At 41.9% G+C, this 15,733-nt stretch overlaps 1 protein-coding gene across 10 annotated transcripts; it reads right to left on the reverse strand.

The window, feature by feature from the left end:
• Positions 1 to 69: 69 nt before the first annotated feature.
• Positions 70 to 13,376, reverse strand: LOC103705500 (uncharacterized). 10 transcript variants are annotated; one of them, XR_603793.6, is made up of 5 exons: positions 11,265 to 13,376; positions 8,864 to 8,899; positions 8,022 to 8,179; positions 6,105 to 6,273; positions 70 to 2,612 (listed from the first exon to the last, which is right to left on the reverse strand). XR_603793.6 is itself a non-coding variant. In XM_008789231.6 (2 exons), exon 1 carries the CDS (start codon positions 13,001 to 13,003, stop codon positions 11,285 to 11,287), a length of 1,719 nt encoding a protein of 572 aa, XP_008787453.3. In that variant the 5' UTR covers positions 13,004 to 13,376; the 3' UTR covers positions 5,901 to 6,273; positions 11,265 to 11,284. The 10 variants fall into 10 exon arrangements, 1 of the variants encoding a protein (XP_008787453.3); XR_015973926.2 differs by having other exon boundaries at positions 8,022 to 8,788; XR_003385350.4 differs by having other exon boundaries at positions 8,864 to 8,911.
• Positions 13,377 to 15,733: the final 2,357 nt, after the last annotated feature.

The following is a 15,733-nucleotide window of genomic DNA, read 5'->3' on the forward strand; positions in this document are numbered from 1 at the left end:
TTTAAACATAACAGACCCACTTCCACCCCACTCGACTGCTCTTTTTTTTTTTCCTTTTTTTTTGAGAGAGAGAGAGAGAGAGAGATTAAGCACTACCGCCAAAAGAATTGTTGATAATTCTGGAGTAATTGAATTTTGTTCAGAAGCCCAAGAATTTCCATAGACCAACTAAATGATTCTCTAAATTATTCTCATGTCATTCTGCAAGGTAATTAATCATTTACAAACTCAACCAACTATTCATGTAATTTAATTCGATTGTTCCTTGAGCATACCTACTGCAGTCCCCTGCAGTTGAACGCATTGGATGAAAACAGTTCATCCCAACACTCAACCTTTACTTCTGGGGTCCTGGTGTTGCCAAAGCTTGAGAGACCATGCCACCGTTGTGTGAAAAAGAGAGATATGTGAGAGCCACAAACTAGACAAAGCCTCTCACATGACCATTGTGTTTCTACTAGCGATGTTGGCGTAGGAATTCCGGTGTGGTTCAAGCTGTTGTGCCACTGGAGGTAGTGGCAACTAGCAGTAGCCGTAGTGATGTTGTTAAGCTCCACTTGGATCCTGGAAGTTGAAACTGAGACGTATTTTCTGTGACCTCCAAAGCCTTTAACGACAGTGACCTCATACCAACTCCACCCAACTTTAGGTCTGCTCTGCTCTCAGTCTCCACTCCCCACCTCACGCTGCTTCCGTGAGGTTTTACATCCTTTTTTTGGGAAAGCAGCTCTCTACTGTTTAAAGGTAACAGTCCGGTGTGTCTTGGAGTGCTTGTGGAAGTCATGGCAGTGGAGTGGCCGCAGGTCATTCATGGAGTTAAGCTCCATAGTTTGGACTGTTTGGGTGTCATGTTACATCCCGGAAAGCCATCTTTACCTAATTTTCAATTCGGAGGAAAGGATGATGATATTTGGCCTTCTGTTGAAAGAAAGCTGTGGGTTTAGCTTACCAGGGAAGTCGATCTCCTGGCAGTTGTACCAGAGGCTTGCGTTCATATCTCGAATTTATCAAGTTGGCGGGCCGATGACGAATGGTGGAGGATTTGATATGTAGCATGAGAAAGCGCACAAGTATATGTTTAATCCCACATGATAGATGTTGAATACTTATACAAAACCAAAAAAGCTCAAGCAATACCTTTCGGCTACGAACCTAACTACATAGTCTGAGTGATACTACAGCATGGGTTCATAGGGGCTGACTCCAGATCGATCGTAATATTTTTCAACTAGTCTTTTCGGGTAAGATCTTGAGTTGTGGCATGTAGCCTATGTCCAAATAGAATGGGTAAGTAAAGAATATCTTGGGAAAAGTTTGAATGCTAGAGCAATGAAGTTTCGACGCAACATGTATATTTTCTTCCTCTGCAAATTAATTAGGTGCCAGTTTTTCATTTAATTTAATATCGGCATTTTATTGGAGAAACCAGTGGACAAGAGATGATATATATGTTGACAACCATCAACTACCTAATTGGCAAACTTTCGTAGTTCTAATAGTCTAACCAACTATTCACCTCTCTCTCTCTCTCTCTAGTGGACCAATGTGTGTTTATAGTAGATATAGGGGCCAGCAAAGATGACAAATATCCACCTCATTTCTCTAAAACCTTGTGGACATAGTTGATGAGGCAAGTAAAATGGATCTTAATTCATTATGATTATGAGAACTCCTAAAAGTTCACCACTAGGGTCAAAAAGAAGGTGCCAGTGAGCTTGCTAATAAAGGTTGCACCAGAGATGGTCCCGATACCGATGGAGGACCGATGCTATTGTGTGTGGTTGAAATTCTACCACCATTTTGTAGCTCAAAATTGCTTATGGGTTTCTTCAGACCCCGAAATTTCTTTCAAAGAACAATTTTGGTTTGTTCTGAAAGATCATTCAGCTAATTTGATTGATATTTCTAGGATGAAGCTAATGGTGGTGCTAAAAAAATGTTGGATACTTCTTTGAAGGACATATACCAGATCATGTGAGCTTTTCGAAGCGTATTAGATTTTATATCAGACAAACGGAACACCATGCCATGTTTCTGGCTTTATCTATGCACAGAATTCAGCAGCACCCTTTAAATAGACATTTTCTTAGAAGTATTCACGGTTGTGGAGACGTGGATAGGTGGAGTAAGGGCAGGCAATGAGGTGGTGGAAGGGCGTCCAAGAAAGTGGGACAACGTTGCTGTTGATGGTCGACTACACAATCACGGCCATCCATGTAACATGGAATGGTCCATCAAGATATTTGAATTAAATGGAAACAGACAATAGTATAGTGACTGAAAATAACAATAATTAAAAATCGCAGCAAGTGACATGGAAACTTGTTAACTAGGTAATGAGGGTACTAAAAAGCAGGTAGATCACAATTACAATCAGCCATATTGTTCCACAAAACAGTAGGAAGCTAAGCTAAGACACTCACCTGCATGCATGCACTTGAAACTTTTAGAAGACATTTTCTGTTTATAGAATCTCACCAGTTAAGCCCATAATAGAAGACAACCTCCAAATCCAATTCGCCTAAGACCTTCGAACTTGCAAAACATATTCCGGCATATACCTCTCTTCAAAGTGAAGGGTATGCGTTGTTGTAGATGCTATGTACTCAAATCTGCAAGTATAGGAGTTTTTTGAGGCCGAATACTTTGGGTTCAGCATATGGAGGTGTGACTGAAAAATTCAGTGTGTGCAGAGTAATCAAGAAATGAATGGCATCGGAAGTATTAAACTCAGAAAATGTTTGTCTCGGCAGAAAACCTAGTTGTAAGCAACAAATGCGCGCAACCATTCTCCTTGGTTGCATGATCCAGAGGACAGTGCGTGAAGAAAAAGGTAAATTCTGAAACTCCTGCCCGGGCAATCAGCATAAAAAGAAAAAGGTTTATGATTTTGTTTGTCCTTGTAATTTAGAGTCATATTCTGATCTTAGAAATCAATCAGTGAATGCATGTATGTAGGCATGTAGAAGAAAAAACTGCAGGGTTTTGCTCAAAAAAGAAACAACTGGAGGGTTGCACAGGTAGGCACATAGAAGAAGGCCTTCTTGTCATGATAAAAACTGCAGAAGGGTATGCTTGACCTTCAACTAGATATTTTATAGTGCCAGATTAAATTATGCATTTCATGAACAAGAGCAAAATCATACATATTAGCAGAAACAAATTCTTTGTTTTCCGCAGCAATTAACGCTGCTAATAAGCCAGGCTCTACCGAGTTGGGCTGGCTTAGGGCTGGGCTGGGCAACTTAAAATGGGCCAAAGGGCTAGCCAATTAACCAAAATCACTCTCATCTATTTCTATTTGGGCATCGGGCTGAAGGGGTGATGGCCTGGGCCTTGGGTTTGGCCTGTATAAAATTTAAACTTGGGGTATATGCTGGATAGGGCCTGCCTATATCTGTTATAGCAATTTGGACTGACCATGCAGAGTCTTCAACAGAGCTTTATAAATGTAAGCAATATATTAACTATAGACCATTGAAAACAAAAACGCATAAAAACGGGAGACTAGAACAACATAAAAATGAACTGCTAATGATACAGCACTTGCTAAGCTTGCACAGCATGCTTGCTTGATTCTTTTTCAGATTTTTTAACTACCATGTTAAAGTACCAAAGTTTTTAGTACACTCTAATCAATAATGTCGCTGGACTAATCAGCAAATCAAATCACTGTTGAAGGACCTTTTATATCCGGTCTGGCTGCCATTTAATAATGAAGAATCTTGACCAAAACTTTTATTTTTGATGCCTTTTTATGATAGTCATTAAATTTTACTGCCTAAACTATGCTTAAAACAAGCCACAGATTTGTTTGAAATACAAACAAGGAATTAACAACCAAATTCAGATTTTTTCAATAGCAGTAAATTAAACCATTCCAGAACTTTCAAAATATGCTCATACTTTTTATAAGCAATATTAGGCAAACCATTTATAAGAGAAATCTCGTGGAATAGCTAAAGTTAGCTTCTATCAGTTAACATCATCTGGATTCACAGATAAATAAAAATTTAAATATCTTTCAGGAGTCTAGGTGCATGAGACATGAGCTATGCTACAGGATACATCCGAAAAATGATCCACAGAGCATTGCTTTATTTAATGTGACAGCAAAATTATTCTTACTCCGACTCACAATACGGTAACCTCTGGAATACTCTCCTTTTCCACCTTGGACAACCCTACCCTCTCCATTCTTTAAATTGCAATTCAGAGATCAAACTCCTATAAAATCCTCTCAATCAGCATACCAATCACAAGAAGCTCCTCCATAATGGATGTAAAAGACATGGTCATCTTCTTTGATTTCCTTGTTGGAGGTTAGAACCTTCAAATACTAGTCTCATAGCTAAAATTCTGTAACCTTATACTATTCTCTTTTGTCAGAACAACCTTATGCTAGTCAATCAACAGTTTGCATCATCAGCTACAAACACATCAATCCTAAATATAACCAGCAATTGCTTGTCCACGGCCGACCAGTGACCATAGACAGTCCGGACCATCCTCAGCTACCGAAGAACCTGACTGGATTCGAGCTCCAAAGCAGCATGCAGAGAACCTTGCTTATCAACCCGAGTGGTCTGGATTTATAAGGGCACGCACAAAGTGCACTGGCGATGGCAAAAGGCGGCCAACATGCCAAACAGCGAGCTGCAAGACCAGCAACCTATATTGCAAGTATCTGCCGCCGCTGTCACCCCATCACTTTGGTGGTATTCTTGAAAGGATTTGGCCGTGGCCAAGATAGATATGCATTGAATCTCGCTCTCAGCTTCAACATGCCAGATTCTGTCAAGCCACCGAGGACGTCGCAGTGTGGCATGGGGGCTTGCATGTGAATGCTATCTATCCACCGAAGCTAAGGGTCAAAGTTTGATGCCTCAAGACCGGATCCATACTGGTGCCACACTAGCACGGTATTGGTATAGTATAATACAGAATTTTTTTGGCATACCAAGCATGGATACGTCATCCATACCGAATACTGCTACTGAACTGGTACGGTACAGTATGCTTCGTACTACCTGATCCGAACCGGTATGGCATACCATGTTGAGATGTTGGAAAAGGGAGGGGAGGTGACCCAGCTAATTGCTATAGAGGGAAGTATGACAGGACAGACCAGTGTAAGCCCGCCAACTACAGTCGGCTTTTCAAAAACACACACCCTTCTACTATCAGAGTTTATGTATGATATAAAGCGCGATGTTCAACTGCAGCAGCGAGGTGTTTCATTATCTGATTACATTTTGTCCCACAAGCTGATGAAGTGCACGTACTATTTTTAGACAAATAATAACAGTATTGATTAGTAATAAAACTAGCAATTGCATCACATTTTTCTCTTAAGAATATCATTAGTTCACAACTTTCATTTGACGGCATCTCAACCATCTAACAAATGGCTATTGAATTATTGATACTTGTGTGCCAGTCTTCTTCTGTTGTTAGTAAGTCTCTGTCTTTGCTAAAATACTTATTTAAAAAAAGAAAAAAAAAAGAATATCTTATGGATGCTCGAATTCACACCTAAGAGCATCAAGCTCGCACTCCATGGATACCACAGATCGCTAGAAAACCAGCAGAGTGTAAACTAGTCTCATATGGCAGAATTCCTGTTGGCCAGCCCATTGATGCATCCTTTGCAAGGAGTGCACAAACAAAACCAGGCATCGAATTTTTCAGGTAATGCCAAAAGAACATTCAACCCTACCTGAGAAGATTTAAAAAAACCTAACATCTGTTTACTTGTTTGACGATCGTTTTGAGTTTAGCCCATATAAGCTCAATATCTCTGCAGTTAGGCTTGTTTACATGCAACTATTATTACTTTGTACACGCTTAAATATAAATCAGAAATTAAACATCAATTAACCATCAAATCAAGAATCAACTATAAAATCTATAACCAATAGAATGTAAAAGGGCAGTAAATCCAAGGCACAACCTCAATCAACTGAAATACAAGTTGCATGGAAGACAAACAGGACTGCATAAATTGCACGGCAGAGTCTAAAAGTCAACAAATTAAAACTATTGCTGCACTCAGACTGTTAAGTGTTAGTACAAGGGGAAAAAAACAAGATTTGCAAATGCACCTGAACTTTATGATTATCTTCATACGTAGCTATTGAATAATCTCAGCCACGACATCAAGGGGTAAAATGCTCCCATCCACTTTCCTGCATTTCTTTATTACAGTTCTTTCATTTGAGGAAGTTCTCTTCCCAGATCAGATCAGCAAGTCTATCTTTATGTGCTGAGATGCTGAGAGGAGAAAAAGAAGAATTAATATAAGACGAACTAAGTTGACAACATTACAATATTTGGTAACCACCACCAAAAAAAGCTAATTAAGTGAATCGCCTTCATCTGATTGTGCAGAGAAAAAGATAAAAGTTTCAGTAGTTAACATAAATACAGCATCCGAAATATAACTGCAACCATAGCAACAATCATGCATAACAGTACCCTAGAAGGCTAGAACAGTATCAACTTTGATTCAATCTACGAAACCCTCCTCTCTCTCCCCCTCCGCGCGCGTGTGTGTGTTAAAGAGAAAGTATATTTGATTTTCAAAGGCTGGGATTTCACAAATAAGGTGAATGGTGACTTGCTGCATGTCAAAAAAGTTCAGGTTTGTTGTAGTTATTTTTGGCAGGAATTTAAGCTCTTAACATCTGTGAATAACCTTAATCAGTTGCTTGCCAAACTAGATAACCAACATGTCTTGAGACATTGCATTTTTTTCCCTGAGGGAAGTAAAAGAGGCTCAAGGAAGCCTAAGAAAAACATTTCAAAGATGATTTTTTTTTTGAAAAGATTTATCAAAAGTTGAGTGATCCGACGAAGAGAAGAAATTGAACATTGGCTAGTGCACTTGTTTATTTATGTTAGAGGAGGATACCTTGCGAAGAGTTAGGGATGGGAGAACCATTGGTTGTATAATATGAATTTCAAAGTTACATTGATGGCTAGTGCCCACTAGATCATTATTTTCTTATTGACAATCTGCAATTTTCTCTCTCTCACACACACACTCTCAACCTAGTCATTCATTATCTCTGTGCCCACAATTAGTGAAATAACCTACACTTTGCGCAAACTAACGTCAAAGGCTCACAGCCTTCAAAAACATATGACACAGTTAGGAATGGAAAAGAGTGATCAATGATTTAGTGCCTTGATTAGATTGTAGTGAAGCAAAGATCAACTACATGTTTCCATGGATGGATGACCAGTTCACATGAACTGAAAAATTCCACCAACATCTTCACAACTCGTACCTTCCACAATCACTGATCCATCCAAAAGCAAAAGAACAACAAGAATTTGTCCTTCACATGCTGGAAGGGTTTACTTTTCTATTACTTCTATCCCTATACACCTGTAGACTCAGACCTTTAAGTAAAAATCTTATAATCCCTGCCAATCTTATTCACAGGACTGTTCAGCTGCAGGTGTGGGTGACAGCAAGCATAAACATCACTTGGCAAGAAATCTCCCAATCTGAAGAACTCCTTTGCTGATTAAGAGCCTTCAGAATCACAGCATGAGAGGTACTCTTAACAGACTGGGCATCTGTAACCCTTCCAATTGCCTTCCCCTTCTCATTTTTTTCTGCTTTCTTTGCTCTCTCTTCCCCTCCTTTCCCTATTTTTCTGTTTCCTTCTCCCGTTTTTTCCTTTTTCTCTCCCTAATTTCTCCATGATGGAACCAATAAAAACACTTAATGACATATGAAAGAGCTTTCACAAAAATATCATCAATAGTAAGAACCAGGAGGTAATAAAGTATTGACAACCAAATTATCACACAAAATGGAAAACTATGCTATGCTGTGATAAAGGTTAGATTTATTTCTGCAGAGACAGCACAGCGGTAGCCACTATAGATTATGTTGTCCATTCTTCTGATCACCCATAACTAAGTAACAGACCTAATATAATCTAATTTATGAAGAACAGAAAAATAAATGAAGAGAAGATATGTACAAAGTGCAAAACCTCACTCACCTACAGGAGAGAATGTTGTGATTCAAAAAGCATTGCAAGACTCTTCATGAGGCAAGAGGGCGCACACCTTAACACACGATTTATTGAAAGAGGAAGAAAGGTTCTAGGTTTTCAATGGCTCCTCTTTCTTCAAATCTGATTTATTGAAGAAAGATCCTCTGCAGATGAAACTCGATCATTATACAAGCTGGCAAAAAATCCAATCTTAAAAGATGTTGGTCTAATTATATCTTTGCCCTTTATATGGTGACAAAAGCTAGACACAACATCTAATAAAGCTAGCTCCATGCTTTGATCTTAGAGATAACCAATTTAGATATCAAGGCAGTTTCTATTCATGTTGATTTCAACAAAGAAAATCATATATGACAACCAGAAGAATCTTAGAGGTGAAGAATAAACAATATTTGGTTTGCAAATTTTGTGTGTCTATACAAGCCTTAGCTGCCTCATAACCTTCCCAACATGATGCCTTAGCCATCCAAACAGAGCAAGTTCTGCTGGGATAACTCGGAGTAACTGAACATCCTGCAGTGTTGCAGTGTCTCAGATCTTTCAGCATAGCTTTAAAGATCTTGTTGCGAGAAGGAATGCTGACCAAAGCATCAGCCTCCTGATCTCTTTTCCTTCACTGTAAAACAGATGGTGTTGGTGCTAAATGACATCCTGCCACAACATTGTCAACCCCAACATTTGTGGATGAGGGGAAAACAGTGTACCACCGCGCTACTTAGTTAATAAAGGACATCATCAACAATGATGAAAACCTGTGATTTTCCAGGAAACTTGTTTTAAAGTGTCTGTTTATGGCTTTACGATAACACACCAAGTCAGATGTTTACCTCTGCATATTTTTGCCAAACTGACATCCCACCTACCTGCAAAATTTTCTAAAACCATCGTCAATACTTCACATATTAATAGCTTGCATGAACTAATGATTTACCAAACAAACAAATGAAAAGAAATAAAAACTTAGACATGTTTTGTGATTATGAAATTCATTAGAGCTCGAGAAAAGATTAAAAATAACTTGTAAAACACTAAAATATGTATAAAGAGTGTCTTAGACACCAAATATTGGTTGTGAAAAACTCCATGCTAGGCAATTAGATCTAACACGTTGATACAACAGAAGGCTCCCTACTGAAGCATCGCTGAATCAACACTCATCAGCACCCCCACCTGTCTGCAAGAAATGCTTCTTGATGGCTTGCAATGAAGTCTAGCGGCCATGAATCTTGCACAGGATTTTAAACAAATCATAAAACCACCAAAAAATTGAATGTGGGGAAGAGAAATCATTTAATTTTTGACTTGTGCAAAAGCCAGAATAAGAGGAAGTTTTGGCCTTCACCAAGTTGCATAAATAGTTCTCCCATACTTAAAAAAATGACACAACAATAATAACCAAAATATATGTACAATTTAGATGAAATGGGTATCACATGTTTTTAATCAAAAAAGAAATTCATACTTTGATTAACTAGCTAATCACAAAGAAAAGGAAGCCTCATCTTGTGATTGCCATGATCAGAACGTCATTTTCCATTCAGAACAGATTCTTGTGCATTCTCTGATGGCGAATGTTTTGCCTTAAATTCCCATGCTATCTCAAATGGACAACAATTTGATTTAAAGCAAGCAGTGACATCTCCTTAATAATCTACGAGATTCCTCGCTTACAATCTCCGATGCAAATATTAAAAGATAGCTTATACAGCTCTTGAATTTGGCAGCATGTTGGCAATAAATGAATTGTTAATTTTTCCTTTTGTTGGTACATCAACATTAATGCACCAGTTAAATAAAATAGAATATATGGGAGTCCTATGACAGTCAGAATATATAAGAAATAATATAGAATTTGCACATATGACCAAAACTTGAGCACCATCCAGAAGAATAGCCAAACAGATGAAGACGTATTAAGATAGACCATGGTGGAAGATATGAAGGAAAAGTGTGTAAAAGGCAAATTTCATGACATTGTAGAGACGACAAAGTGATATCTATGACAAAAACAATCAATAAAGGGACAAGCACATAACAAGACTGCAATGTAGCCATAAAGCAGGTCAATCCACGTCCTAGCACCAGGCCAGATGACTTCTCAAGAAAGCACACAATGTCAAAGCAAAAATTAATTGCCCAAGAATGTCCGAAGGCAAAGTGGCCAGCATAATCATCCTCATGAGAACTAAAATTTATGGTGGATAATGCAATTGATTTAAGCGAAACAGAATTAACTAGACCCAAATTCAACAATTACTACGCTATGGGCAAAGGATGAGAAATACAAAAGTTTGATACTTAACCATGAGGGAAACCAGTCAAAGTACACAACAGCAGTAATACAGCAAGAAGGGTCCAAAGAGACAAAATTGCACACATATAACACTACTACCAACTATACACAGGAGTGCTCTGTTCATAGCTGCACTAAAAATCTATACCCAGGTGCAAAGCTAAATTAAATAAAAAAAATATCATGACATTTGAAAAAGAAATAGGCTTTGCCTAAAGAATTTTCAGATGCCCGACCAGGTGCTAATAATCCCAAACTCAGTGCAATTTTCCATTCCTTTACTTGGATACTCTAAATAAACAGGCAACATTAGATGCTCACTAAAGGAGTTAACCACAAATGTTAGATATTCACCAATTAGCATACGTGCATCCAACTCAGGTTGTTTATTATCAAAAACCCCAAAAATAGTTACAACTGTTTGCAATAAAGATATTACAATATTAGGCAATGATGATGTCGGCTTCTGATGGCTGACACCAAGCAGCCCCCCCCCCCAACCCACCACCACAAACAAAAAAAAAAAGGAAAAAGAAAACGAAAAACCTAGGGACCTGCTTTGGAAAGAAACTAAAGCTTCCAATATTCACTAAAGCGGCAGCTATCAAAAGAGATGATGTAAGAGTACCATGACCAACAACAAATTGCCATCAATGGCAATCAGCATAACAGAAACACATTAGCTGCTCCAACATTGAGGACAACAACAAGGCCATTGTATCCAAAGAACTCAACTAATATAGTCAACTCAAATTTCAAAAAGAAAATGGTAAGCTTGCTAGACAATAAATTCATCAGAATGCTACCAATCTGTAGGCAGAGCATAGCAGCCCCTATCACACCAAGAATTAAATTTTCTTACAAGGCCATAGGAATCTTCAGCAAATCTACTAAAGCAATTAACACAAGGAAAACTCTTCAAAATTTCTGCATACCGAGTGAATCCATCAGTAGTTCAGGAATCTGTGCGGCAAGCATTAATCCCATCTTTGCAATCACTTGTGAGATCATTGAATGTCTCAATCTGCTTCTTGCCCCTCAGGAACACTTCGGTGTCAACCTCCACCCTCATGTAGCCATCAAACTCCACCGGAATCCCAATGTTGAGCCTCTGGGTCTCTGTATACCACTCACTATTCTCATCCCACAAGTCCTTGAAATCGTCAAAGAAATGAACTATATACTTATCCTTCAATGGATCAAAGAAGGAGGTATCAGGCTCATTTGTAGCGATATAGAGGTGCCTCCGGTCATCAATCTTCTCCCCCAGTGTCGACAGTAGAGCCTCAGGGGATGTGTCCCTTGCCAAATTAGGCCAGAGCTCGGTGTTCCTGGCCTTCTCTCCTCTGACGACATGAACCGAATCAAAGTCCCAGTTCATCCTTGAGGCGATACCGGAGACTATATCCATCAAGCGGCGAGATTTCCAAATGAGGTGCCATGGCCTCTGGATCACCGACTCCGTTTCCCCCTCGCAGACCCTGTACCAGTAGTTGTCAGGCTCGACGGCGCCGAACTTCCTCATGATGAGGGCGTCCTTCACCTCGGCCAGCTTCATGGGCGTGACTTTGAAGTTCTCCACCAGGTGGAGCCCCAGCCGGTCCTTCTTCTGCCACAAGGCCCAGTCTTTCCAGAACTGGCGCTCATCAAGGACCGACGCCGAGTCCCTCAAGTGCTCGAAATCGAAGTAGAACCGGAAATCCTTGCCCTCTTCGTCTTGATTCGTGGAGGTGTACATGGAATTGAGGCAGATGCTGAGATCCATGATGAGGGTTCGGTTCAGGTACTGGGCTTCTCCCAGGGCACAAAGGAAGCTCCAGAGGTAGTGATTCATAGGCTTGCAGCGGTCGCCGCCGCCGGTGTAGATGAGGTACTTGCCGGCGCTGAACTTGCCTTCGGACTCCACCACAGGGAGGGTGTCGTTCACGGCCTCGCCGACGACCGGAACAACAAAGGGCTTCTCGCCATTCCTGGGATCCAAGCCGTCGGCGGAGGAGGAGGAGAGGGTGTCAGAGGAGGGGCCGCCCTTGAGCTTGTTCTTCTTCTTGCGGGCGTTGACGCCGGTATGGTAATCGCCAATCTTGACGACGGAGTAGGTGCAGTTGGGGCCGCGGGCGAGATCGAAGCGGCGGTAGTCCTTGTAGAAGGCGGCGCGCTTGGCGTCCTTGGGGCGGAAGCGCCAGGCCATGTCGCAGGTGCGGCCATCGCCGGCGCCGGGGGCGGGCTTGCCGAAGCGGTAGAAGTGGTTGTTGCGGTAGGTCTCGATGGAGGCTTGCATCATGACGTGGTAGACCTCCGGGTCCTTGCAGTCGATAGGGCCGCCCTTGTCGTCGCAATCGCCAGCGGCGGTGGGGGAGACATCGGCGAGGCGGATGGCGGGGGAGGGATCGTCGTCGGAGGCGGCGGAAGCGTTGAGGAAGTCCTCGCCGGTGCGGAGGACGGAGTCGTCGGAGCGGAAGGTGGCGGAGGAGGTGGCGGTGAGGAAGGAGGTGAGCTTGGAGGAGGGGTGGAGGAGGGGGTCGTCGGGGTGGTATGTGGCGGCGATGATGGTGAAGGCCAGGACGCCGAGGACGAAGAGGGCGAAGCCGAGGTTGCCCACGAGATGGAGCGCTCTCTGACCCAGGCTCTCCGCCCAGAAACTCGCCGTCCGGCTCGGCAGCGGCCGCCCTTGCATCGCTCCTTATTTCTTACTTTCTCGATCGTCGTCAAGAAATCAAGAAATCGAAGGGAACGGGATTGGATTGGATCTCGTTTGGCTCAGTGCTCGTTGTCGTCCATTTCTAGTGGTGTGGAGATCTGGATCCGGGCTTCTGGAGACTGGAGTGAGGCGTAGGGCGTCACCCGTCGGTGATAGTGGTGGTGCATTTTTTTACCTTTTTTTTCTTTTTGTTATTTTCTTCAGTTGAGAAGAAGGGTGACGTGCGTTCGGCGACGCCGGATGCGGAGGCACGAGGAGGAGCGCGCTTTTGAATTCGGGGGTTCACCTTGATGCTGGTTCGCCGTTTTGATGAGCGGGAGGTGGAGTATTCGGACGGCTGGTGATTCTCATAGATATGGAAGGTATGTTATTTGGACGGTAGACATTCTGGGAGCTGACGGTATTATTCCATTTCTGTGGTGACGATTCGGGCGGATGGGTTTTGACCGGCACTGCTGACTAACTGTTATTGTATCTGCACGTGTCACTAGAGAAATACAGGAAATCACTTGCTCTGCCACGTGTCTAAGTTGCACTAAGCGCCATTTGATACCGTTATTATCAAGGTTTTTTTTTTTACAGAAATACCACCAAATATCAAATTTTGCATAAATATCCATCCAAAATTGATATTTACATGTATACTTAGTAAAATACTTATTTTTGTTATTCTACTTTTTTTTATCCTTATTTTTGCATATGTGCCTACACCATTTAATACCGTTAAAAAATTAATCGTTTCAAATTAAAATGACTAAAATATTTTTTATGAGTAGATGTGAAAAAACTATTTATGAAAGACAAAAAAAATAATTTCAAAATTTTATTTTATTTTTAATTAAATATAGGCATTTGTGCAAAAACAGTATTTTATGAGGGTACAGAAATAAATATAAATTTTAAGAAGATATTCATGCAAATTTAAATTTGTAGAAAAATATTCATGCAAAAAAAACTCTATTTTTAAGCTAATAATAGTAAATGCATGATCTTTTAGCGTGCATATGTAAGGAATTCTTGTTAAATTTTAAGCTGCTAATTGGCCTTTCAATGTTTGTTTAGCACTGTTGCTGGAAATTGGACCCGGGGGCTACCGCGAAGCCGGGGAAGGAGGAGCTTCGCTGCAGGGACGGTGGTCGGCGGCGCGCCGACTGGTGACGTCCTTCTGGAGGGGTGTAAGTCCTGCAAAAAGCCGGTGGCCGGGCTCCCCGGCGCCGGCCCTCCGATGCTGGAGAAGACAGCAGGAATATTTGGATAAGATGAAGAAGATGAAGAGGGTGATATCCTCTATTGTGTCTGTGCTGTTTGTTTCTTTTCACCCGGTCCAGGAGGGTTCTGTCCGGGGGGCCCCCATCCTTTTCCCCCCAGGTTTCCTTTTATAGAAGGATTTTTGTTACCTGGGAGGTGACAGGAGGTTTGTCCTCTTTTGTAATAATTGGGCACGATTTGGCCCATTAATGGCGTAGTGGAGAACGGGACCGAATCGGACCGGAATCAGGGAGTTGTCACGGTCGATCGGACCTGTTGGAGTGGTTGAACCGCCGGCTGTGGTGGGCCTGGGGTCCGTGGACGGTAAGTGCATTTATTACCGAATGAACCGGCGGTCAGGAAGAGCCATACGCTCTGATGGTTCATTGATCCGGAGATCGTCTTGGGCCGTGCTCATTAAATGACTGGGTGCATCGGAGACTTGAGGGAGTCTCATGCATTAATGGCAGGTCGTGCCGAATACCTGCAGAGATCTTATGCCTTGATAGCTTGGAGATAGTGGCAGGCTGTAGTAGAGTCGCGTGTATAGCCGCCGGACCTTTCGAGAAAGCTTGGCGGGGAGGAGTATTAGTTAAGGCATCGGCTCGGCAAGGGTGCCGAGCCGAGCTGGTCGCCCAGAGGGGCGCCCTGTGGCGGGGTTGCTTCGAGTACTCCTGGTCGACGCCCTTTGGGCGAACACCTTCTAGCCGAGCGCCTCTATTTGGCGTTGTCTCTAGTCAGCGCTTTCTAGTTGAGCGCTTCTCTGGTCGGCGTTCGCTGGTCGGCTCTTCCTATCCGAGCATCTCTACTTGGTTATTTTGATTGGGCGCCTCTTGGCGCTCTCTCTGGTCGGCGCCCTTTAGTCGAGCGTCTTCCTGGTCGGCATTCTTTGGCCGAGCATCCTCCTGGTCGGCGCTCTTTGGCCGAGCGCCTTTCCGGTCAGCGCTCTCTAGCCGAGCGCCTCCGTGGCGGTATGACTTGGGGTTTTTCCCCCAACAAGCACTGTAATAGAGCATTGAATTTGCTTGGGCATCGTCATGCATTAGCAAATCACACGGGCTGCATCCCGATCATGTAAGAGCATTCATAGGTAATTTTGTCCAACAGAAAATTCCTCTATTGCTCTCTTGCGGATGCATGAATACAAAATTCTTCTGCAAAAATTGCTTTGCGTTCCAAATTAGTTTATACCTGTTTTATTGTACGGTTGTACCCTCATACAATTTGTCATAGACATAATTTTTTTTTTTACATGTGCAGTTACAGTGCATCGGCCTTCTACCATTGACGAGTCTAAAAAGTGTCGGATATATACCGCTTTATTTTTCAGAGTGGCTATTTTTGTATTTCAAATACATGACCTTAAAATTGCAATGTAGAAACCTCATTGTTATGCCAAAAATCGGTCTCATGTGTTACATTGGTATTTGATATGGCCCTAATTCGATGACCTTATTA

This window comes from Phoenix dactylifera, chromosome 16, assembly GCF_051530095.1.
Source record: "Phoenix dactylifera cultivar Ajwa chromosome 16, Ajwa_hap1_PhDact_Kaust_v1.1, whole genome shotgun sequence".
NCBI lineage: Eukaryota > Viridiplantae > Streptophyta > Magnoliopsida > Arecales > Arecaceae > Phoenix > Phoenix dactylifera.

What these genes read in the sequence shown, in the direction of transcription:
- LOC103705500 (XM_008789231.6), bottom strand. Translation starts at nt 13,003, where the DNA reads ATGCAAGGGCGGCCGCTGCCGAGCCGGACGGCGAGTTTCTGGGCGGAG.